The sequence below is a fragment of the Cuculus canorus genome, chromosome 6 (genome assembly GCF_017976375.1).
Source record: "Cuculus canorus isolate bCucCan1 chromosome 6, bCucCan1.pri, whole genome shotgun sequence".
Taxonomy (NCBI): Eukaryota; Metazoa; Chordata; class Aves; order Cuculiformes; family Cuculidae; genus Cuculus; species Cuculus canorus.
In genome coordinates this window covers 11,773,059-11,800,201 of record NC_071406.1, presented here as the reverse complement: position 1 = coordinate 11,800,201, position 27,143 = coordinate 11,773,059, and the positions used below count along the sequence as shown (strand labels likewise).

The following is a 27,143-nucleotide window of genomic DNA, read 5'->3' as shown; positions in this document are numbered from 1 at the left end:
GGAGGAAGGAGAGAGAGGCGGGTTTTCGCAGCTGTGTTCTCCTTTCAAAAGACTTGTTAGATAAGAGCACCTTCAAGTCCCCTTTGCCCTGAAGTTTAAAAACCAGATCCAGGAATGCCTTTCTGCAAGTTTGACATAAATATATTGTCTGGGTTTTTTATTTAATAGCACATGGAAATTCCTTCCCAGGTATGCTTCTGTTTGGTTAAAGAAACTATAATTTCACCCATTTGCAACTTGCAATGAAGTTCCACAGCAGGCAAGAGCATTAACAGAAATGCAGCACTAAGTTATGTCTTTATAATAGCAATTAGTGTCATCACTTTTTCAGATGGATTTCCCTTGTTTTCTGTTGCTTTAGAAAATGAAACAGTGGATCAGCCATAAATGAAAATTAAGCCTTTAAAACTGAGAAGAAATTGGTGGCGTTGACCAAAGTAACTGGATTGCAAAGTAATGGCCCTGCTGGTAGGAAAACATCTCATTTGACCTTAAGATCATTAACAATAAGAAGCCATAGAAACATTTTCAACACTCTATATTCAGCCAATCAGTATGTGTACACTAGAAACTGCTATTGAAAGCAATCCATAAGGACAGCATGTAAGGCCACAACCCTAATTTCCATCAATACAAAAAACTAGGAAACATCTGAACATCAAACACGAACCGTCCAAGTAGCAGGAGAGGATCCAAGTCAATGAAGAATATTTAACTCGAATCTGCACTGGAGATGGAAGCCATTATGGCTTCCTCTTATGTGTGACCTCCATTTAGAAACAAGAGAAACAGCAAGAAAGACAAATGGAAAGATAAATGGAAAGATTTGCATTTCAGCTCCTCCCAACATAAAGATTGGCATCAAACGATGGCAGGATACTAACACTCCTGAAAACCTGTTGTCTTTAAACAATCCATTTCAAACTGATCTCTTTTGTCACTATGAAACTCATGATTTTTTTTTTCCTGCTTCTCAGAAGCTTTTAAGAAAAGTAGACACACTTTGAAGCTGCTCAACTACTTTCTCATTCAGCAGTGCTACAGGGCTGTTAGCAGTCTGTTGGTTTACCGTAAGATCCCTCCAGTAAGTCTTCTAGACCTCAGTTACTCTTCCTTTAGGACTTAAAACCAATCCAAAGCTGACAAGGTAGGAGAAGCTATGCAAGCTGAAGTATAGACAATTTACAGCAGGCATCGAACAGGGAGGCACCACTGCTCGGCTTCTGTCATGACTGTATGGCAGAAATATTTGCCCACAAGAATTGTGTCATCAGTGGGAGAGACTAAAGTAATAGAGACAGCACTCTCCCAGGAGAGGGATCAAGGGATACTGAATGTGGTCCTGATCACTATGAAGAATAACAGCATTTCTGCAGGACCCATTTCTGCAATACATCTTTCCCTCTGCAAATTTGTCACATATGCAAAGCAAATAAGGAAGGCAAAGAAAACCTCCCTAAACCAAGCTATTTTTCACAGGGTCTGGAAAACGAAGGAGGGGATAAGAAAGCAAGAGAGCATTTTGTTCTTTCTATTTTTAAAACCTTGGGAAGCATTTACAAATTATAGCAACAGTGGGATATAGAAGTACCTAGATGGAAAAATTATTCACAAGGTATTTTTTTATCTTAATTATGATTTCAGATTCAAGTAAATCACTGAAAGCTAGACCGCTGGATACAAACCTCAACTTTAAGTCAGATTCATCATATCCCTGTTCAAAAGCGTAGTCTTCTCAGGGCAAGTCCTGCTCCCCATTTTGTTACTGATTTTAGGAGCAAGGAGAATGTGATTTTGTCTTCTGAATTCAGCTGCAGAGTCTAAAATGGTGAAGTTAACACTGACCTACCTTGGAGATCACAAGATGGAAAAAGAGAAACATGCCAAGAAAAATTAAGAAGGACTGGATGGTTTAGATGCTAAATTAAATCAAGAATAATTCTGGAAAGTATTGTAAATATTTTTACATTTACACAGCTTCAGAATCTAAGCAAGGCGAGATACATAGAGGCAGTTAGGAAAAAGATGTTTGCAGCACACAAGTGCTATTTCAAGACTTACATGTCTCTTCTGCTTTGAATCTTAGCAATAACAATATTAGTTCTGCAACTTGAGGTCCTCCTTGCTGGCATTTTACCAACAAAATCCTAGACAAGGACAGATCTTAGTGGCTCAGTTATTGTGGAATAATGACAGACTTGAATAAAACTTATATTTCGTAGCTATGCTGCAAAGAAGTGTCTAGAAGTGTTGACTTTTGTGGGATTGCTCTGTAGAATGCCCATATGCAGGACCTATCTTTAAAATGTCAAGGAATGATAATAACCCCCCCGCCAATCACCATCAAAAACAAATAAAACCCCAGCTGCAAAGCCTGTAGCAGTTTTAAAAATAGCACTCTGTCCTATTGTGGGATCAGTTTTCTCTGGAATGGCTTTTATGTTCAAAATATCTTGAAATACTAGTTTCTTGGCAGAATCTAATCAAATATTTTCACTGAACCTTAGATGAGACTTATTGTCTGTGTGTCCCTAGGAAGCACTCTCCGGGGGAAGAGAGGAAAAAACCCACTCTTAATTATAGTGTGGAGACACACTGAAAATTCCTTCTGGCCTACCAAGTGTGAAAGAAGTATTGCAGAGTAAATTACATTTTTTTTTAAAGAATGAACTGAAAGGGCCAAAGAAGTTGATCCCCAGCTATAACCGGTGCTTCAGTGCAGGTAACTGCAAAGCCTCAGAATGAGGTTTTGCAAGTCTTTTGTAGTTAGTTAGATGGAGAGAAAGTCCAGACTCCATGAAGCTTTAACCCCAAAGAAAGCAACCAATTACTGGATCACAACTTTAGGTGACATAAAGCAGAGCAGCAATACTAGCTTCAAAGAGGACACGTTGATTTACCTCACTCGAGGGTCTGGCCAAAAGCCTTTTACACCTGAAAGACCAACCGTTTTACTCATGTTTTATATACAACATTGAGTGGGAGAAAAAAACGGGAAGGGGTCATAGTTTTCCTTCCTAAAAATAGACAATGCGTTGCTAGATTTGCAAACTGCATTGTACAGAAAGACAGAACTATATTTACTGTTTGGTGTAATGGAATGTAATCTTACAACTGCTTTTTATATACCTGAATTGCAGAGTGTTTGAGGTACCACTGATTTATAAGATAAATGTTTACCTCTGATTTTAATCAGATAATCAAAATCTCTAAATAAGATTAATTACGACTAACCAAACTTTCATGAAAGATGGGGTGAAGGAAAAGTGAAATACTCAATGTCCAAGAAAAGAAAGGTTAAAAAAGCAAATGATATGTTTAAGGAACAGAGGAAGATTTCTGAGTTCTCTCATGTTGACTATGCTGTTTTAAAGATAAAGGCTTTGTGCAACAAACACAGTCTCTGTCCAATACTCTCAATTACTTTGCTTATGACTTCATTTACAATGTACACACTGACTGAAAGAACATAAGTAAGTCATACTAGGATAAAAGGTCTTGTGTCACTGGAAAAAATGCAAAGGACAGGAGTAGAAAAGTATGTCTGTGGTTTTCTGAGTCAAAAAAGGATTGTTATTTTCCATTTCAATCACAATGGTTTCACAGAGACTCTGGCTGATTTTGTACCCCTCAACAGCACAGGCCCACATTTTGCAGGCTGTAAAATGTTCAAATTCCAACAGCGATGGGTAATTCTATCATTCTTTTTACATTCATGCAACAGCATTCCTAGAGATCTGAGCAATAACAGGCTTAATGGAACATTAGTAGGACAATTAAAATGAAGAATGCAAGTGTAGTGGAATTGGAGGACTGTGTAGGTTTAAGAAAAGGACCAGGAAAGGTTACAATAACCACCCTTTTAATAGTCAGACTTAGTAGCCTGTTATATAGTAAAAGGCGAAGGAAACACATATTCTAAATAATACTAAGAGAGGGAAAGACAGAAAGCCAACCAGCAATCATTAATGGATCACACTGGGCCACACACTTTGTCAGTTCACTGACAAAAGGAGAAAGAACCAAAAGACAAATAAATCTTTTGTTAAACCAATTTTTTTTTAAGTGAGCAGCCAACACAAAAGCAGAATTGTGGAAGTATTAGGACAGAATTTATAGCTTAAGAATAATAAGAAGAAAATAGGAAAATAATTAACACTGGTAGGAACCGTGCCTAGACCAAATTAAGGGAGATGGAGAAAGAACGACTCCCTGAAAGCAGCTATGCAACATGCTTCTAAAATGAATACATGAAAAGGAGCTGCACATTTTATTTGGAAAGAAAATGATTATGTTTAAAAATAGCCCACTGTCAACTTCTCTATAAACTCTTCAGTGAATTGACTTGTGGTTTCTCAGTTGATCCACATTTTTAATGGATTTCATAGGAGTTTTTGAGAGAAAGACACTAAACACAGCTCTCCTCCTCTCAGGTACTGCTAAAGACTGTTTCTGAATATATAAACAATTCTCAATCAAATATTCAAGACAAATGCAGACAGTTCAAAAGCTATTTAGACAAGTCTGTTTGCTACCAAAAATTATTTTGGCTGTATTGCAGACTTGAAGTCACACAGCTGACATTTAACTCCTTGAATTTTTAGGTAGGAGCTTCTCTGTTATTCATAGTATATAACTGATCACCTAAAAGGATATGGCTTTCTATTCCTCAAACACTAACTAAAATTTTACAGATAACAGAGGGGTAAAAAGTGCTATCAGCATTCCCCTGGCTCTAATTGAAGCATAGATTTATTCATTATGGATTAGAAAGAGCAAATATGAATGCACTGATCTTTGTGGGATCCCCAGCCATTTCTCCAGTAAAGAGATTATGGAATAACTGAAAATAGCATGTAATCTGCTGTGCTGTTTTCTAGCCACAGCTTTGTCTCTCTCCCCTCTGATTTCTCCTCTCCACTAAGTTTCTGAAATAATTTATTTTCAAAGTGTACACTGTGTTATGTTCTAGATTCATGGTATTACCAGGCTTCTCCTTTAAGAAACGACTTCAGTGATTAATTTAGCCTGAGTGATCACCAACTACACCTGATCATTAAGGTCGACTTTGCTAAAGTCAACTACAGCAAAGTCCTCCACAAAGACCCCTCGGCTCTTGTTTGTTCGTCCTGTTCTCTTTCCACCTTCCAGCCCTTAAGTTTTGCTGAAATAACTCACATTCAAGTGAAAGCATCAGTGTATCGTAAGAGAAGATGCGTATGCCCTGGGCACAGAAACAAGAGTGTAGAAATGTACCAGCACTGGTATGATAGTTTGGCCTGCTCTCTTATGCGAAGGTCAGTGACCTTGATGAAAGTGAACCAGCATTTCTAATCCTGCCAGGAATACTGATTTCCAAAGAGACTTTTCTTAGATGCAAGGATGGATGTAGACATGAGCTACATAAATCAGCATTATGCATGCCCTAGATGACCTGTGCTGATAGAGAACAAGCCAATTGTCCTGAAATGAGTCAGTTCACGATCTATTGTAAAGAGTACAAAGAGTTTTCATCTACTAAAGAGCTTATTTGCAAAAAGGTCATGGCACGTATAGCTTTACCCGCATAAATGTTAGTAGCAGGACTTGAAATAAAGCGTAGAAATACTCCATTATGGGAAATCTTCATCTACAACAGATATAATTTTCTCAAGTACCCTTTTCTGGTGAAAAGTGAGTACCTTGCCTGACTTTAAACAGTAAAACCTACTGAGGCTAGTTTGTGGTAGTCCATGGAAACATAATTTAGGACTAGACATCTACATATTGACATGTCCATAATTCATGCAATAACTTTATTCCATTCAGGAATACTACAAAAAACCAGCCTCATGTTTAGAGGCTAAATGGGTTACATTTATTAAGAAACGTCCTCGATCCTTGGGTTAGAAAGACGGGAGTAATTTGCTTACAAGCAGGCAAAGGACAATTCAGCTTTGGAATTTTGTACTAAAGTATATGAAACGTAAATAACATGTGTATAGGATGAAAAAAGACTAAAACCACCATCAAACAGGCAAATGGAAGCAAGAAAGAACTACAATGCTAATGCTTTTTGATATTGAGCAGTATCTGTCTGCACTGCCTACTGGACTAGCCAGTCTGGACTCAAAAGCTAGCATGGGGAGCAGAGCAGGTAAATTTCTTCCAGTGTAATGGATTCAAATGCTCATGATGGTTAAATGAATTTTAATAAAGAATGTCACAGATATTAGCCAAGAATGGCAGTGCATCTATGCACAGTAAAAAGCACACATTAACATCCCTTTAAAGCTGCGCACTAAGTTTTTCAGAACCTCACAGGGGATATGTAATTAGGCTAAATCTTCACCATTGGAGGTAGAAAATGCTAGGCCCTTCCTACAAGGTAAAGAAGCAGCAAATCTGATTTTTCAATTAAAGAACATTTATTTTACCAGAAAAAAAATTGAAATTCAAAATAGCTCTCCCAAATTTTGTAGGAATGGTAAGAATTTCAAAGCACCAGAGTGTATAATTTCAAAGACACTTCAGAAAAAGTAGACAACAACTTCCATGTAGAATTCAGACATTTTTACCACGGTCAGGAAACATTTTCTTCTCTTGAATACATAGATCATAATCTTGTGGTACAGCCCTTCCTGGTCAGGTTGTTTGCATGGAAAGAAGGGATCCTTACAAATATCCAGAGAAGTGCCAAAAGTGATAAACAATAGTTCCAAAACCAAGACACTGATTGTGGTTTCCCTTGCTGGAAACCCAAACCCCTTCCCATGCTAATGCCAGAAAACTTTGTTTTTCAGGATCCCCAAAAGAAAATGCTTTGTCCTTCCTTCTGACTTTTCTTCTGTTTCCAGTTTTCTCTCTGTTTTATTAATTCTTTTCATCACTCAGCAATATTAAGGGCCCTTTACTGCCCTACCATTTTGTGCAAACAGGAGGGAACTCTTGTCTTTTTCAGGTGGGAATTTCAACGTGAAGGTAAATATAACTGTTCCAAGGGAACAAACTTTTTTTCATGGCAGACATACCTGAGCTGAATTTCATATTGCCCTGCATGACGAGACTGCACATTCCTCAAGATCAATGTGAAGATGTCTTCATTTTGCAGAATTTCACATGCTGCTCCCGGCATTATTTCTTGCCCGTCTTTAAACCAGTGAACAGTGGGGAAAGGATCTCCAGCAATGGCACAAGATATAAGGACGTTTTGCCCAGGAGCTGCTGCCACTGATCTTGGTTTGCTAATGAACCAGGGCTGAATACCATCCTGAGGTTCTGTAGTTTACAAACACAGTTTACAAATCAGGAGAAAATGCCAAGCTTAAATGTAACGAATATGCTAACTAATTTCAGGGAAAGCAATCACAGAGAAGCAAAGTTATTCTGAACATGCAGGGTGTAAGTTTTTAATCTGAAACTAAGTCAGGCTTTAATTTTGGAAGTAACTTGTGTTGGAATTAAGATTAATCATTTACTTGGCACTTCACTGGCTTCATCCAGCATTATATTGAGAGCAAAACAAAGGGACTTTAAAGCTGCCCTAAAAGGAATCTTGAAGATTTGTCCTTAAAGAACACGGGAAGGAATAGCTTTAAGGGTAAGTGACAGTACTATGACTGCTGTGCAGTTGAGAGCTCATGTAATAAATCATCATTAACAATTGCATAAAAAAGCATTTAATACAGAAGACTGACCCTGAGGATAGATCTCTAGGGAGTTTAAAGAACAGAGGAAGGTCTGAATTCATAGCAAACAGTTACAACAGACTGCAGACCCACCCCTAGAGACACAGCTCTCTGAAATTCTGAGGTTAAGATAATTTATATTAAACATAACAAAAGTCTTCAATTGATTTCCAATAATTCTCAGCAATGACTACAGGAAAATGTTGTCATACAGTAAGATTAGATGAAGTCCCCTGTCATGAAAGTAGCAAATGCCCAATGACAGGAAGTTTGTAGGTGCTTTAGTGTTTAGTGTGGGACTTATATGCGAAGATTCAAAGCCAAATTTTTCGGAGCAAGTTCTCAAATTGCAGAAATCCTGTATTCTTCACCTTCTATCACTACAATGCTAATATTAAAGCCAGGGTACCTGGCTCCTAGACAGATTTTCCAAATACTCAGGGCTTTAATTAGAAAGAGAAACATCATTAAATGGTTTACATAAAGTCCATAGCTAAGTAAGCCTTATAATCTGAAGTTGCATTTAGCTGAAGTTTTGCACTGTCTCTAGGAATAGGACTCAGGAATGCATTTTTGAAATAGTAACATGATGTTCCAGAGTGGAGAGATTTTTTTTTAAAGTTGCTTCTGCTCAATATCCTTTTTAATTCAGATGCAGAGACTAAGAACTCCTAGCATACTTCACAACAGACCTTATAAACACTCACATAGTTTAAACAGATACTCCTCCACTACATTAGAATTATTTTCTTTTAGCATTTCCTAAGGTGCAGAATAGCTTAGTACCTTGTACTGTCAACGTAGCCTGGGTTTGAGTTTCTCCTAATTCATTCCAGGCTTCACAGGTGTATTTGCCTGTGTCTTCAGGAAATACTTCCTGGATGTACAGACTGTACTCGTTGCCTTTCTTCTCAAAGTGGAAATCTTCTGTCTCCTGGATTTCTTTCCCATTGTGCAGCCATATGATTTCAGGAGGTGGGTTAGCTGAAAAATAGGAAACAGCAAAGATCAGACACACACACAAACTCCTCCATATATTGATTAAGACAATGAAGAAAGTTGATTGTTTACTGTCATCTGATTATGCAATTTACTCTTCAAAACATTCAGGAATTTCATCAACTCTGTTGATGCAGTGTAACATGGAATAAGTCTAGGTATCTTACTACAGTTAAAATACAAATTAATAAGGGTAGCACATATACAACAGAGAGGGAGAATATATTATAGATCCCACAAAGGTAGTTATCGAGGGTGTCTATTACCAAAGCTCCTACCAAGACTGCTCTTTTCTGATGCACTAATCTTACCCCAGCTGACAGTAATTCAATGTTGTTTGGTTCACAACAAAAGCTATTACAAGTCCACCAAGACTTAGTTTTAGTTCAACACTAGAGACTCAATAATAACCTGATTATCATTATCTTTCCAATAAAAAAACCCATTTTTACAGATCTGAACACATTGGCACTGGACAATGTTCAGCCAAACTGAAGATCCTAGCTCTTATTTCTAAAATCCTGGTTCTTTGAAATATTGTTTCCAAACACAAGGACACTGCTAAAAGAAAAGAACAGTGGAAAAAAGCACATACTTTGCATCAGGACGTACATTTTTTAAATAATACTTTTCTATAGCTACACACCTGATACCTCCACAGTCATTATTACTTGACTTCCATCCATTACTTTGAGGTCAGCCAGGCCTTTCAGGAAGATGGGTGCAAATGTCTTGTTTAACTTGGCAGCCTGTACACTTTCTGCTTTCTTGCTGCTCTTCTTTTCTGTGAGGTTAAGAGAAGAACAAAAGGGATCTCTTACTAGAATTCTCATGACAAATTTTAACTGACCTTAGGTACAAACTGCTTTTGAGTCAGTGGTCTTTATTCAGCTCTTAGAAGGCAAAAATCATTGAAACCACACAATATAGTTGTTTTGTCCTGCCAGTACTCCAAGTATAAAGCAAGAAATGAGAATGGAACTGCCCTTCCTCCAGCGATCCTCCTAAGTTATTGTCAGGAGACGTCATAGAGAATCACACAGAAATTTACATTCATTTTCCCCAAGTACTCATTTTCCCTTTAAATCAGGCACAAAAAACCCAACCCCAGCCTGAAACCAACAATTCAATGACTTTAATCAGTGCTAAACTCACATAAAAAATCTTAAGGTACATTACAAGTTGCTACTCCCATAATTGATGAGTTTAAAATGCAAACACACAGAAATATAGGATTTACCATTCTGTATGAAACTATAAACCACTTAGATGCTTATATGGCCGATATCATATGGCTTTGAGTTCACCATACTCCTCTCCTGTACTGCACTTAAGCAATGCATTGTTATTGGGAAAGATTTAACCTGATGTTATCAACATATATTATAACTGTTGGATTAGGGTTTTCTCTTTTTTTTTTTTTACTCTTAAAAATAAAATCTTGCAGTGATAAATATGTAATTTCCGGTCTCCACAATGATCTCCTCTGTCTTGGACTCACAGTTCATGAATCAAGATCACTTAACTGTGATCTGTATGGTACACTAGACCAAGAGAGATACTTCTGCTCTATAAACCTGGGCAAAGACATGTCTGAAACCACAGCAGTGATCACGACCAAATGTAAGAAGTCAGAAATATTTATAAGTCACTTGGATACACTTTTTGTTTTGTTTAGCTTGAGTTCAGACCTCTGACGTTTTGCCCTTAAAATGCCAACTCTTCTTTCCATACATGAAAATAGTTTTAGTTGCTTATTCATACCTTCAAAATTTTCAAAGGTATATCAAGACCATCCAAAGTAGTATTACAGAAACATAAAATGCCAGCTTTGAAAAATACTACAATTCATAAAAGAAGGGTGATTAGAAAAACTGAAAGCACCTCACTGAGTTAAGTCCACTGAACCTCCTGGAGACAAGAAGTTAAGTGCTGTTGTCCCAGTGTTATTTGAGCTCAACGTAAATTTGGAAGCAGCCTGAAGAGGAAGTTTTTCCTCTTTTCTAGCAAAGCTTTTTCTAGCCAAAATCTTGTCTCACTGGCTTACGTCATAGGACTTTTCTTGGCACCGAGCAGTGAGACATTGATGCATGTGAGACTGGAAATATGGGATCTGACTGAGACCCACTCAGTTCGGTGTTATGGACTTCATACTCTGAAATGCCTGACTCACCATCAGGCCACACTGATCATTTCTAGGGCTTCCTATAGCACCTGCTCGTAAGCGACTAATGCTGCACAGAAAAGGGCCATGAAGTTGAGTCAAACCCATCTACAGTAAAAAAGTGCCATAATCCTCTGTTTTTTACTCTTTACTCAGGGAATCAGCTTCAAACAACTTCTGTACTAAGCAATATCAGCGCAAACTCCTTCACTACTCTAATGCCTTGCAGAAAATCCCTTTCTCCCTCAAACTGAAACAGACCTGAGGTGGGAAGCAGAAATCCATATAAGCGGAAAAAGAAGGAAAAGAAGAAGAGAGGAAGAAGGGAAAACAAGAAAGCAGTAAGAGAAGAGAGAGGCATAGAAATGAAAAAAAGAGAAGGACATTTAAATGATAATGATTTAGTTATGCCTTTTATTGCATTCCATAACATTGCAAATTGAGAAGACAGACATGCAATAAAAGGAAAGCAAGAAGAGGAAAATATAAGTTAGAAAGCAGAGAGGCTATTCTAGACCAACACAGAAGCAGACTCGGGGTATGATCAAAGTTCCATCCATCAGAGGACAGATAACAAAAATATGAGCTGAAACGCCTCCCTTGGAAGACTTAACAGTGATCTTGAAACAAATCAACTAGCAGTGGCTCTAACAGCAATTCTGGAAGAACAGACAGTTGCCTCCAGTAGAGCCCTGGTACAATCAGCATTAAGTACCAGCAGCACTCCACATTACCTTGCAACTAGCACTTTGCTTTATTACACTGTTCCATTCAGTCTAAATAAATGTATTTCTGTAATCAAGGAAGACAATAGAGTATAACAGCCTCATCTTCTTAAAAAGAAATGGGTCAGCAGCTAAAGAAGTAACGGAAAAATCACTTCCCAAAAGGAACTCCTCCAAAATGTACTGCACTAAAACCACCTTCTTGCCGAGAGCTGCGTCAAAAGGAAGTAAGCAAATAATACACAGGAACTACACACATGAATTACAAACCCAACAGGTCTTAGTTTATGAAGTTATCTCAGGGAGATATATCCTGTGCTGGTAAGGAGACTCACTGATACAATAGACATTAAGAAGATTTACTGAGGGTGCATGCCTCTAACCCTAGAAGAGTGACCTACAGGCTTAAAGGCTGAAGAACACCTTACCACTGTTATGGTTCAGCACTCACTATTCATAACTAATACTGTCCAATTGAAAGGAAGGGGAGCAGAACCTGCCTCACCATCACACAAATCTTAAAAAGAGCATTTACACTGAATTTAAGCGCTGCATGGGTTTATGCTGATCTCTTGTATGAAGGCCAGTTCTGTGCTTAAACAGAAAATGATGATGATAAGTATCAAAAAACAGAAGTCTATGGTATAAAGCGATAAAAATCTAAAAGTTACATATTCAACAGTGCAAGAAAAGTTACTGGAGAGACCGAAGAGTTATGTCATTAGTGAAAACTGAATGTAATCATGTAGATGAACATGAAGATTGATTATTAAGTCTGAAATACTGAAAACTTGAGGATTACTCCAGGAACACAAATGAAGGAAACTTTATATATTATAACCTTTCTGAAGATATTCCTATGTATGTACTAATGCACATACACTTTGATTTAGACCTTGAAGTATTACCTGATTTCTCAATACCTATTACAGAGGAGGAGTGAAAACCTCTCCCTTCCTATTGCTGCTGTTCTTTGGAGCATGGGGACAGGGAAGGCATTTCTTTACCTGGAGACATAAAATCTGTTGCATGTAAGAGCTCGAAAAAATAGGAGCTATCATGGCTAAGGCAGTAGTCATTTTCAAACATGTGACATCCAGGATACAGGAAATATATGGCAAAAACGACTGACTCCATGAACTTGAACAGTCTTTCTTCAAAATAATAAGCGCACTCTGCTAATTTTTAATTATTTTTTTTTTTAATGGGGATCTCTGATCTTATGCCACTGTTGTTTGGTAGTATATGTGGAACAGTAGCATATGTTTATTGTACCACTAACTTAAAAAGAATTTCATAAAAAATTAAAGTTCTGATCCATAAATTGTATTTGTTCAGACATGACAGAGGCTCTTTTAATGCAAGCTTTATTCCTTTATTAAAATTTGATATTGTGGATGTCTAGACTTAGAAAAAATATAAACGACTTTAGTTTCTAGCAGATGTTTTACACAAGAAAACACAGCCAGTTTTAGATATGTTGTTTAGTTTTATTTGATCTTAGTCTAAAATCATTGGGACTGAAACAGTCATGCAGAGGCCAAATTACAAAGCCTGAATGTTAACTATTTTCAAATTATTCTGAAGCTTGTAAATGCTTTTAGTTGTTTATTTATTACATAGCACCATGCAGTGACTCAGTGCTCCTCTGATGATGGCTTTAACACTTCACAATTTTACTATGAGACAGCAGCACTGTCTCTTTTCAAAGCTTATTTTACCTTATACATAAGGGCTTCCTCAATTTTCGGCTTTACAGCTCTGGTTTGGAAAAATAATAATCAATTTGATTTTGTGAGGTACTTAAAAAAGAAGAGACACTGCTCATTCAAGATTAAGCAAATAACTGCTGCTCCCATTTATGGGGAAAAGATACTGCGTGATTCTATATACTTTTAAAAATACTTGGCTTTCTCGGTGCTAGCTGGTCAGGAGCAAAATTGATGTCCTGCACTAGGAAAACAGAGGGCAAGGAGGTAAAAAGAACAGGGCACAGACAAGCAAACTGCACACAACAAAAGGCCAGTCTTGGGGCTTGCTCTCCCTCATTTCTCCAAAGTTCCTCTTACTACATGAACTCTGCTGTGGTTCAAATTTCATACACTCTGCAGTGACAGCTGGTTCTGGAGCCCAAAGCAGGGAAGGAAGAGAAAGAAGAAAGCACAGGTACAGCTCCCAGCTCAGATATTGCAAGTCATCATGCTTCTGGCTGAAACAACCTCTTTTGTAACACTGCAGGGTATTTTTGCTGCCAAAACGATGAACAACAAAAATATGGCACATCTGGCACCAGAAAGGAAATCTGGAACCTAAGGAAAATTTTGTCTGACACAGGCAGAAGGGCAAGACTTTGTATATATCTACACATCCTCAAGCTTACTCAACTGGATGTGAAATAGAGGAGATCCAATCTCTTCCTATTATGTTAATGCGCTCTAATCGCTTATAGCCATTTAACATCTCCCCCGCCACTCTTACTTCTTATTCCTTTCAATTAGGAGTAGGTTTACCTCTACAAATGAAAAGAAGGAATATAAGACTTATCACTTGGCGGTACTGCCGTAGTGACTAAAAAAATTCTACCCAAGGCAGTTAATATTTTTCCTCTCCTTCCTTTTCCCAATCAACTTCTGCTGCTGCAATTCGTGAGGAACGTCAGAAAGCACTGCAAAGGGTGGGCTGGACAAAACACAGGTGCATTTCAATAATTTGTTTTCAAACCATGCAATTAGTTTATTTTACAGTGGCTTATAAAAGCTGTCCTGATTTTTAACCACAGCTGTTGGTTTTGTGCAAGTCAAATCAGGCTAGATAACACAGAAGATACTATGTTTTCTTCAAAGGCTGCTTATAGAGCACTGAATTCTCAAAGGCTCTTATAAATTACAAGCTCAAGAAGTTTAAAAGTTTTTGCACAGAGTTGTGGTCTGGCATAATACATAAGCCCTGCTGGGGCATTCTCTGGTGAGCAGTGGTGCTTGTTATTTCAACAGGCTTTTGTTAAGGAATTACACAGGGTGATAGATTTAAAAGTCCACCACAGTGATCCCACTAACACAGTTCCTATGCTTTTTGCCTTTCCTCGGGCTTTAATATGCATGAATGTTGGGAAACAGCAAGCAATAATATGCACAGCTCAGTGGGAAATACAGCCCAGAAATAGTAAGCAAAGCACTTAAAGGATACCTCATATACCCACATATGCTTTCCACAAAGCAAAAGTGATACAGGCTTTTCCCACAGCATTGCCGTACCTTAAGGGTTCGATTTTTCTTATTAGAAAGACACTCTAATAAGCAAACAAATCTATGTTTAAAAAAGCTACTTAGTGCATTAAATCCACAGAGATTAAGGAGAATTCAAATTCCTTCCATTTCTTAGAAAAATACAATTTCTCGACATATTTGAATGGCAGTGGGAAAAGCAATATATTGCCTATGATACACAACTATTTCTTTTCATCTCTGAGTCTGTTTTCCTGTGTTTGTGTAATCTATAGTAAATTAATCCACCTACAGCTACTACATCAAACATCTGTTTATATATTAACCTGTATAAATAGAAATGTAAGGTGATTAAAAAAGTGCTTTCCTGTGATTCGACTTTTCTCAGTCCAGGATTTCAAGAATGCTTAAACAAATTTAACCTCCGCATATCTGCAGACTGGAAACTATCATAACAGGAGTTTTAATGTTAGCTGTGGGCCTAAGAGAAAAATATATTTCAATTTTTTAGAACTTACACCTAGTTCAGAACTTGATGCTTGGACACAACTGTAAACATCTTTATATTGATAAGCAAGGATGAGTTATTGTCTTGAAGATCTACTTGTAAAAGAAAACGAGGAAAATTCATGCTGTGCTGAACATTTCACCCACTACAAATCAATGGTACAATACACATGTACAAGTTCAACTGCAAGTATGCAACCAACTATTTACTTTCTATGGTAAAAGATATAGATCATAGACTCGCTAGATTGGGAAAGGCCTTTGAGATCATCAGGGATGATAAATCTATACATATGAGGAGAAGGAAAAAGAACAAAATGAATAACTTCACTGTGGCATTTCCATTCCCAGATATGGTGTTGAAACTGGAGTGAACAACAAAATCCAGATCAGGATGCAAACTTTGAGGTTTCCAGAGACTGGATCTGGGTTTCACCTGGCCTGGAGCCAGAACAGTTAACATTTTACGGACATCACTTATTCTAGTAAATTTTTTTGGTTCATTAGCTTACCCAGATGTACTGAAGACTTTTTTAATATGAGCTGCAGAATGCTGACATCTCCTGTTGAAATATCAGGACTTCAGCATGCTCAGCACCGCAGAGAATCACACAACAATTGACTTTGGAAGGGAACTCTGGAGATGGTCTAGTCCAGCCCTCGGCTCAAGCAGGGTCAGCTACGGCACTGCACATATACACCTTCAATGCAATAACTCAGCTGCGCAAGACCGGGGTCACAACTAGACACAAGTGAAGGACACGCAAAGAAAAGAGAGCTTGCAGCCTTGTGTTCAGAACAGCGCAAACAACTTGCAGTGTTTAGTCTTGTAAGAGATTTAATTATACTCAAGGAATCTATTTGCCAGAATCATATGGTTAGCTGCCAAATAATGCCGAGTCTGAGCTGTGCGAAAGGACTGTCTCAGCAACATTTACCATTTATGGTGTTTAAATATCATTTTGGCTCAGAGGCTAAGTCAACTGAGTTGAGGAGAAAACTTAACTCAAAAACCTCTCTGTCTGAGCAAGCTCAGAGAGAAAAGCAGCAGACTCCACTAAAATCTCTCAAAGAGAGACTTGGGTTCACACACAAACATACAGCCAGGGTTGCAGAGCAGCCTGGCCAGCTGAATTACAGATCTTGAAAAGAGTTTCACCTCTCAAATATTTCCAATGTAAATAAATCCAGCTGCTACTGGATTACATGTTAACAAAGCTATCATTCAAAAAATAACAGATTTTATAAGGTAGAAAATTCATATTTCCACATCCCTCTCATCTGCCTTTCTTCCCAAAAGGTATTTTTGTGTCTCTTTGATATGGTCAAAATATATTCTGCAAATTTTCCAAGAATTCCATATATGATTTATACTGGCGTAAAATAACATGAGACCTCTATGTTCTTGAGACATGTAGGGATATTTCTGCTGTGTTATAGATCCCAGGTTGGTATGCCATTTTGCAAACTTAGGTCATGAGAACTAGATGTTTAATACCCTAGCACTGTTCTTTACACATCTACCTCCCATGATCTACTTCTGCAGTTATAATCTGTTTTCATAAATGAAAGACGAGATTTAAATATCCATGGGAGATGCTGTCACTGAAGGGCTGGGCCGAGTTATAGTCTGGATGTTATACCTTGCCTTACACAGAAAAACTGTTAACCCAAGTTTGACAATGCCCTAAGTCTATGCTAGCCAGGAGGCCAAGTTCCACTTTATACAGTCTGACAATCTATTTATTTTACTGCAGGCTAGTCTTGTATGTAATTTCTCCATGCAATTATCTTCTTTATTGCAGTCTTTTCTGCTGTATGGCTATCACCAAGTCATCAGAATTTTAACCCTGCTTTGTCCACTCAGTTTGTTCTGTCACCTCCAGCATTTGAAAGCGATGCCATCCCAGAAATCTCACCATCAAAAGGCTGACTACACCCATAAGAACTGTGATTAGGGAGAAACATTCAAAATCCCTATTTAGAGTACAGGAGACAGAGACACAAAATACCCAGCTGAGTTCAGGGCAGATGACTTTGCAGTGAGCAGACTGAATTCTTCAGTGACAGTCTCACTGGAAGTTTTTGCAGACAAAGTGTATGCCTTTGCCTTCAGAACTGTCTGCCTTATCAATGACTAACCCTGGTTACAAGTTATTGACACCAAGTAATTGCTCTTTTGTCACTGCCACAGACAGCAACTCCATGGAAGGCCTGAGAGTGTGTATATTTATCGCATGCATTTATAAGGCAGCTCCACTGGCCTGCTTCTAACAAATTCTCCAGCATTAGATGCTCATCTGACATGGAGAACTGCAGAAAAGGTGATTCATATATACTACATCAAGCCAGGTTGGTTTCTGAGTGAAAATGTGCATACTGTTAAGGCAGAATTTCTCCTTTGCATGTACAGTCCCATTTTTTTTGAGGCATATCACAAAACTGGGTTGTGCCTGAGATAAAACGCAACGTAAACACAACAGGAACAGGGACAATTGTCCCTGAGGATGCCACTGACATAGAGTTACAACCTCTTCAGCCCTTCCCTCCTCTGGCAAATCCACACAGATATTAAAAAATAGTTCTGCTCACTCCATTGAGTGAGTAATCAAAAGGAATCTTTACTAAGAAAGCTCTTAAGGAACCCCTCAAATAAGACATAGAAAACTCACCTGGAGTGCAAGGAAATATTTGAAGTTAGACTAATACAAAGGGGGGAAAACAAGAAAAACACAACAACATTGTATTTCTGTGTAAAAGCATCAGAAAGGAATTTTAAATGAAATCTGGTCTGGCATTTAAGTCCAGGAAGATAAGGTAGGTCTACTATGGCATTGTTCACGGAAAGTTGATTATGAGTCCTTGATTTATTTTAAAAATCTCTCAAACTAAAACATGACCCTTGGGAAAAAAAAAACCAAAAACAAATGCAAAACCTGTGTAGGTAGACTGGCAGTCAATGCTTGACTAAAATGACACTGCATGGAAACACTTTCAGTAGTATTCATCGATACAGAATTCCTGCCCTTTCTTCTTTTCCTCTACTGCAAAGGAATGAGCTGCTCATTAGGACTCACACTATAACCTGCATTAAGGCACTTAGACATCTCCATATTGCTCATTTTTCCAGTCTGTAAAATAGAAATGTTATTCTTCTAGAATCACTGCTTGACAAAATTAGCTCTCGAGAAGTGCTGAAGCTGGTGTTAGAGAGGCTTGCCTGCCTAGTTAGATATATTTTCTAACCCAAATGTACAAACAAATTCTGTTATGCTGCTTCTGTTATGTGGTCATTTTTGCCTTCTAGGGCAAGAGAACTGCATAGACTTGCAGAACTAGTAAGGACAAAGCAGGACCTGATAAATTTCACCATGAGGGCCCTGTTATTTGGTTTTTTTCAGCTTTGTTTTCAGCTTTTTTTTGGTTGGCCATACTAACCTACAGACTCTATATTGCAACCCGGTAAGATGCTTGAGCAATACACTGTTAAATATCTAAGACTAAACTGAAGAAATGCATCTTTAAGAATTCACAGTCCTTACTTAGCTCTATATACACCAGTGTATGTGTTTGAAATTTTAAGATTTCTCTTTAGTCACCTAACGAAAAGGCAGATGCTTCTTTTCCTTACTTGGACCTTCCTTTCCTACAACTTCTCCTCCTGCATATGCTATTCATAAAGCAATTCTTTAATATGCACCTTTACAGCTCTTTCTGATGGTGCTGAATATCCCCTGCTTATGCACTCACAACTCTTCTCCACGGTTCTCCCATTTCCCTAGAGTTTTGATAATGGTGGTATTCACAAAAATATTTATACAGAGAAGAAACATACACATCATCCTGCTCTCAAACCAATTCTTCCTACAGTTCACTGAGTCCTCTGATAATAATTTAAAAATCAGCTTTTAATTTCTTTAAACATATGACAAAAACACTCATGAGATCCTGACACCACAAAACACTTTTAAGATCTTGATACATTCTGCTTTTCTCTACACATTGGCCATGCTCTTCTGCTTATGCAAGAATCTGTCTTCTGTACGTGAAACTTCCATGAGAACTTTGCACTGGAGCATATATATATGTTTGTTTGTATACATGTTTTACATCAGCGAATGCAAGATAGTCAACAGGCTTCTTAATACTGTCAACATTTCTGCTCCCAAATCAAAGAGAAATTAACAGAAAGGGACAACTCACACTAACAGAAGTGCTAGTTATCTTTTAAAAAAAACCCAAAAGTGAAAAAAGTAGGCACAAATATATCCTTAGAGTCTGTCTTACTGTCTCTATGATTTTAATTCTAACATTGGGAACCAACTTTCTTATAGATATATTTCACCTTTTGATTTGTAGTCTAAAGGCAAACATCAATCCTATCCTTCCATTTCTGACTCTGCTTAAGTATGAGGCAGGCATTAGAGATGGAAAGCTTAGGTCACTTCTAGGTCTTACTTAGCCATTTAACCTGCGATTTACATGTTTTTTTTTCAATAGTTACAAAACCATTCTACAAACTAAACTTCTCTTTCATGGCTACTCCATCTGATGTATCATGACTGATGGCACACTAGTGACTAAAAAATGCATTTGCACTTTGTCATTTGTCTAGCAATATTTGCACAACAGGACTTCTGATAAATTCAATTTAGTTGAGTAGTCATGGGGCAAAAAGCTCAGTGAAGCTAGGCTGGATGTGAATTCATAGAAGTAACATAAGCTGGGTGAATTCATAACTACAGGAAAAGCAAGAAAAAGGCCAGAAAATTAATGTAGACAGAAATGATGTTCAGTGTCAGAAACTGAGTCCATTTCCCTCCAGAAAAACACACACTACAATCACCTGTCAGGTGCTTTGGGACCACTTTTTGGTGATTAATTCTGACTAGGGCTTTCTCCGATCCTACAGCTTGCCTGCCTCAAATCTACCTGTACAACAGTTGCTTCTGGAGAGTTTTATAAATTGAGCTAATCCTGTGAGATAGTTTGATGGCTGACTGTTTGAGTTCCCATTAGCTAATCCACATCAGCTGCTCTTGGAAACAGTCTTCGGGTAACATCATTCCCACACTTTCAAAATTACTCAGGCATATATTCCGTGAACAGGTTTTATATGTGTTCTGATGATGTGACACTTTTCAGCTGAAACGTAAGAGCATTATAGAATTTGGCAATCCAAGCTAGGACAGTTTGACCCTTGGCCAATGCAAGGACATACCCAAGACTCATAATAACCATCTGTTTTCTGTCATTACAGTACATAATAGCTTAATGTTCACAGCATTTCATCACTTCACAGCTGAGAAGACCATCAGATGTAATGGGGTGTGTGTCCTTTTTTGCTTTCTTTCTGAATTAAATATTATTTCTGTCAGCATCTCATGGCAATTCCTGCCATTTAGCTTTTGCTCATTCTGCAAGCACTTATCCCTCATTTGCATTCAAATTTGTTTCCCCTTTTATTGGAAATGGTTTGTATCAATATGCTGTCTTTAGAGAACATTATCATGAAGCCCAAATCCTATATCCTTAAAAGCTTCAACACGTTCTGCTTTTATCCTTCATTTTTGCTCCCTAGCTGGCATCGTGTCTCATGTTTGGTCCTGAGGTGCTGAAAGAAGGCAATATTTTTTAAAAAGAAGCTTAGTCTTACACGGATTCCAGCTGTTAGTGACCCATAAACAGTGTCAAACTGAGAACTTTGGGACACTCTTGAAAGCACTGGAACAGATGTTCACGACAGCTTACCTCTGACCTTTCAGTACAGTAACAAAAAAAGCCCTCCTTTTCACTTAGTGCTCTGAAACCAATTCTTACATAGCCAAGTGGTTCCACCAAGCTACTGGTCTGAAACGCCTTTTGGACATTTAACATAACTATACTTGTATATGTTGGAAAGTCTTCTATAGTCTATTCTGTTTATGTTATGCTTGAAATAAAGCAAAATGCTTTCAAATAAATAGTGACTTTGAAAAGTTGTCACAAATATTTCATTACTGTATGCAAGTAAGATATCATACTTTGTTTACCTTAGGCAGAAATATATATCTCAGAGAAACCAAACCGTAGCCTCTCAATTAAGTCTTCAAAGAGGGGCTGCTTATTGCAGTGATAACCTTCTTTAAAAGATTAATGTCTAAGAGAGGTCATTCTGAGGCAGAAAGAAAAACAATCCACAACCCAACGACAGCATCTCTCATGACTGGAAGAAAAGACTCCTACCTGAAAGCCTTTCTTCCACCTGCTTATATTTTATGGTCCCACTCATACCAGATGGAAGAGTGACAGGAACGAAACAAACTGGTTTTCCAGCAAGCATCTCCCTTCACTGCTCTGATAAAATGGTTACAGCATGGGCACTGACAGCCCTTCAGGTGACTCTAATCTGCTTGTCCAATGATCAATGAACGACTGCTGTAATCGGATTGTAAGGGCTCCGCGCTTCCCAACATAGACACTTGTGCTGGGGAGGCTGCACTAAAAAAAAAAAGTGTGAACAGAAGTGGTGGGGGAGAATGGGGAACAGATGTGAAGTCAGGAAAGTGCACTGCTGGCAGGGACAGAGGAATGAGGTCAAGAGCCAACAAGCAGGAGTATTTGCTGAACAGTGTTTGCTCACCAAGGGAGGCAGCGTTAGGGCTCTTTTCAAAAAGCAGTGTGCAGAAGACAAGCATCAGCAGAATGAGTGGCTGCAGAGCATTAGAGCCCACGAAAGTACTTTGGCTGCAAGCCTGTGCTGCCGCTATCACCACCCACACTTTATGCCCTCCTTCTTGAAATCAATCAGTGATGCTGCTGCCTGGTGGGAGGAAGCTAGGGAACTCTCAAGGAGCCTGCAGTGGTTCAGATAGTTTGTTTGTCACCTACTACAGAACTGCAAGAGAGAAGGACATCCTCCTAGGAGTCAGTCCTCATGTTACAAGCACTCCAGCTTGATACCATACCTAAAGAAAGATGAAAAAAAGCAGTTAATTGCCTTTCTTACATCCAGAGTTTGCTCGCAAAAGAACCAAAGTTTCCTCCACGCAATATTAATTCAGTTTGGCACAACAGCAGATTGAGCCCATCGTATGTCCCATCCTTATTCCTGCTTTCCATCTATCCTGTAATCTTGTGTAGTAGACCTAGGTATTGGTGTGAATGTCGGGAAATTAAATTAAATTAAATTAAATGTCGGGAAATTAAAAGTCCTTTGACATATATTTTCTACTGGTGGATCTAACCCATGATTTCTTGTCAGTGACTAATTAATTGGTAGAGACAACTACATATCAGAAGGCTTATCTCAGGTATAAAGCAGACCTGCAGAACAATTACTATACCTGGGAGTTGGCCTTATTTTCCAACTACACAGTTATTACCACTAATTGTCTTGCTTACACGCTCTGTTTATCACAGCTACAGCAAAGCACTAACACTGACTCACTGTACAGGTACATCCAAAGCCAATTAACTTCTCCTCACCTCAGTTTCCTATTCATAAAAAAACTGATTAAAATGTTCCAACGTTGACAAAAAGCTGATTAATATTAATATTCAACTTCAGTTTCTACAACCACCATCAGTATACAATTACTGTATAGTTCAGGTGACCTGAATGTACCCTGCATATCCCTGTTAAGGAGCTGTTGGTCTGCTGATTCTTAGTTTTCTTTTTTTTAAAAAATCAGATGCCTGGTGGATTTTAAAAACAGCTTGTATACTTACTTTGATAACAGAAAACATTATGAAAATTGTAGTATTAAATGAGAACATCAACCCAATTGTCTAGCTTGCACATACTATAACAGAAACAACTCAGTCATGCATAGGTTGTTTAAAAAAATTTTTAAAAAAAATTGTACATCAGCCCCAATCCTCCAAAATTCTGATTTTTCCAGTGTACACAAAATGATGCATAAGTTTAACAGAAAAAAATTCTTTTTGCAGGGCAACAAACAGTACCATTTCAGGAATGTCTATCACTGAATATTCAAGCAGTCTGGACCATGCTTCTCACTTCTCAGGGTTTTTTGCATTAGACTAATTAATCTAGCATTTTATCCAGTGCACCCCACTCACTGGAGAGTTCAGTCAGAAAAAGTTCTCATGGTGAAGGTCTTTGTTAGGCTCTTTTTTCAAAGTGCTGCTCATTTTCTGTAGTTCGTCTCTACCTGTGTTTCAGCTGTAAGAAACCTCTGTCACAGGGAAGACGACTGTCAGGATTCAATTTAGTCTACTTAGTCTTTTACAAGTCCAAAATTAGCTTCACCTTGATTAACTTATTTTCTCCACAGACTACCTAATGGATCTATCCTAATTTACACTGCCTTTAGATCACTTATGTAAGCAACGTGAAGTTGTTATTTTCTTGTCTTAAATAAGCAGAAGACTGATTAGTTTGAATTTTTTAAGACCACTGCATTTCTTATGCCCCATCCATATGAAGTGTGAGTCTTTTTCAACACAGCGCCAAAAGCCTCCTACAAACAGCTAAGTACCCATAGCATTTTTCACAAAGAAACAAGGAAGGACTGAGGTTGCTCAGTGCTAGGCAGAATTTATCCTTTAATAATAAGAAAGCAAAAGACAACCATAAATGAATCTGAGACTGATGACTTAGAAGGAATGCTATGCCACAATAAGCTTAGTTAGTTATGCAGGGCCCAATGCAAAGCATACTGAAAGTAGTGGAAAAAATCCCCCTTTTGTGTTAACAAGACTTGGAGCAGCAGCCCTTTATGGGGCAAAGGGCCTTTATAATGTTGTTTCCTACAATAATCCCAGAAAAGGAAATGTCCTTTGACAAAAACAAAGCAGCAGATCTTCTGAAAACCAAAGAATGCACAAAAGATGATCAGAAAACATAATACGTGGCCAGATAACAGCTGCAACCCACTAGCAGGTTTAAGTATCATCTTGTACAATAATTTAAGCATGACTCTTACATTGTGATTGGGTTTTTTCCCCTTTGAATAGTTTGTCACTGACTATCTTTGCTGCCAGTACAAGATTTTTCTGAGTTATCTGTGAGCTTAATTTAATTTAGAAAGTGGAGCTTCTTGCCTTTGAAAAGTAAAACTGAGCTGTGTTGAGACAAGACGATTCACTCCAGGTAAAGTTTCCCCAGTGATCACAGCAGATACGTCCCACTATGAGACCCTTGCTGCATGAGAACAGCAAAGCCCAAGGTAGAATCATGAAGCGACGTGTGGACCCAGACAAACTCAGAGATGTGTCCGAGGACCACAGTAGCAAGTTAAGGAAGAGCTGAATTCTGGCAGTGGTCTCATACTGATGCTATGCTAATATCCATTCTTTTTTATATTAAATCCAAATTACTTTTTACAAATCAAAAATATTTCTGTACCAATGAATGAAGAAACCAAGCACTGCATGAAACCTGAGAACCTTAAATCATCCTGGAGACATGAACAAACTGGAGAGAGATGTGTTACAACACAGAAACAGTTTTTATAGACTTCACAGACTCCAAAAATCAGTGTCCGGTCAGGAGGCTATTTTTGAAGGTTTCTCTCTTTCTGCACGTACACTGATTTCCTGCTGTAATCTGCAAAAGCTGAGCATTCAGAGAGGCCTTAGCAGCAGCACTGAGAGTCTCAGAGCTCTCTAATGCTGATAAACATTTGCTGGAGGGTGTGAGGGAAAAAATACATGAACAGATAAGAGATTTGGAGATCACTTTTTAAAATTTGGTACAGTTTTGGCAGGCAAGTCCACACTGATCCAAGTCTTGGGGAAGGTTACTGTAAACCTCATGGTAACAGGAACATAATGAGTTTTAGGGAGGAAGAGGAGGGGACAGCTAAAGCTGTAAAAATGTTGAACACGTGGCTTTACAGCCTGTCATACGTTATTAATTCTGCTTTTGTTCCTTCCACCACACTCCATGTCTTCCAGAAAATAGAATTGGATGCAAAACATGGAACTTAGTCCCCATAATAGTGGCAATGCAGCTTTCTAGCCCCAGACTAGCTGAAGTGCAGGTGGAATCCAACTCACTGCAACAGCGACTATGTAGCCTGAAATAGCTCAGCAGAGTACACTAGAGTACTTTTCTAGAGAAAGGCTAGATCACTATTGCTTCCCTGTTAACATTGTATGTCAGCCCAAAATAACTGAGAAACGGTTAGTAAGAGAGGGGTTGTCTTTTTGTCTTTTTTTTTGGTTTTTTGGTAAAAAACCAGCCTGTCCAATATCAAAGACAGCTCTTTTGAGGTGAAACACTTGACTGGTCCTTCGCTAATGCAGATGAAATGCTTCAGAGAAATTATAAATGACAGCTTTGAGAACAGATTATTTTCAGGCTTACTTTAAATCAATGTTTTCCTACTTTGTGCCTTTTTTTTCAGGGGGGGAAGGAAGGGTATGACTGCATTTCCAATTCAGTAAGCAAGAAATTAACTCATAGGTTTACCAGACTTACTTTGTTCTCATTTTAAGCTTGTCTAGGGTTTTAAGTGGATTCATACAGACAGAATAGGGGCAGACATATCACTGAAGTGCTGTAGACGAACACCACAGAACTTTGGCAAATGAAGACAAATCTTGGGATCTCAGGGATCAGGGTACATTTTCTACCAAGCTGCATGTATAAATTTGGGGCAGGTATTATTTGGTCACAGACAAATGGATTAGTTCCATTGGCAGCTGTCACTCAGCAGTCTGTTGGACAGGCTGTGCCAAACTCATAACTTTGGGAAAAAGTCACTTACTGATAACAAATACCAAATACAGGCTTGACTGTAGAGGGTGGGGCAGTCTGAGTGAGTGGGGTTGTAGAGGGAGCGGCTGCTCATCTCCAGGCCATAAAACAAAACAGCTGTATAATCTGATGCCATTGTGAGATTATAAAAATAAAGACCATAATACTGACTATCTCACTGGTGAATTTATCCATGGGATTCTGTCATCTCTTGTCTTCATTGCAGTCTCTGGTCTTTTAGACTGTGTTTGTTCAGATTCTAGTGCAGAATTCTGGCTTTCATGGACAAATCAGCTACGTCAGATCAGCACTGAGGGTTGCAAACTATTGAATATTGAATATTGGCACTTGCTATCATGATTGCATTCCGTAGCACTGGTCTCTGTTCTCTACTTTCAAGAGAAAGGGATAACATCTGCCTCCTCACCATAACATTCTCTGCCTGATGAGTGATACTGGTGATACTGCACTTACTTTTCTTTCAGCAGCAACAGTCCTTTCACACTGTGGTACACCTCTTGCAAAACTTAGCCTCACTATTCTGCACCACACTAAGCTTTTCTTAGTAAGGTCTGAACATTAACAATTTTTTTTCTGAAACATGCATATTACTTTACATTTTACAGCCCTCAAGCACTTAAGTTGCACACACCTCTAAGGGAAAGAAAATGTACCTAGCTGACATCAGCTTAAAAAAAACATGGAATACACTTACAACAACCTCTGCTAAACATTCAGATTTTTTTTTTAAAAGATCACAGCAGCAGGCTGAGCTATTCACCTTTGACTGTGACTTGAGCACTGCAAGATGCCTGTCCTTTGTTGTTTTCAGCCAGACAGGTATAAATGCCATCATCTTCCGGTAGGGCATCTTGGACAGTCAATTTTGCAACTCCATCTTCAAAAGTGGAATGGGCATACTGAATTGGCTGGTCTGGAGACAAAAAGAAAAAGAATAAAATTGTCTTAATATATTAGCCACAAGTATCAAAAGCACTTCTGGTTTTCAGTGAAACCTGGATGCCTAAACAAGCCAGTATATTAAAGTGCAGACTCAAATCCCACTCCCTGGTGCACAGACACTGCTCTCTAGTGACTACAAATAGCAGCATCCTAAGCACAAGGCAGAACACAGTTGTCAGACAAATC

General features: G+C 38.3%; 1 protein-coding gene across 2 annotated transcripts in view; it reads right to left on the bottom strand.

The window, feature by feature from the left end:
- The window catches only part of MYLK (myosin light chain kinase), a 212,455-nt gene that overhangs the window by 75,844 nt on the left and 109,468 nt on the right, over positions 1-27,143 (bottom strand). Inside the window, exons 11-14 of one of the 2 annotated variants that reach the window (XM_054069442.1) lie at positions 26,776-26,928; positions 9,313-9,450; positions 8,454-8,651; positions 7,011-7,257 (exon numbers count right to left, since the gene is read on the bottom strand). In XM_054069442.1, the coding sequence (XP_053925417.1) occupies positions 7,011-7,257; positions 8,454-8,651; positions 9,313-9,450; positions 26,776-26,928 (736 nt within the window). Of the gene's footprint in view, positions 1-7,010; positions 7,258-8,453; positions 8,652-9,312; positions 9,451-21,511; positions 21,642-26,775; positions 26,929-27,143 lie in introns of those variants that run through there. The other variant, XM_054069443.1, reaches the window with a different exon arrangement.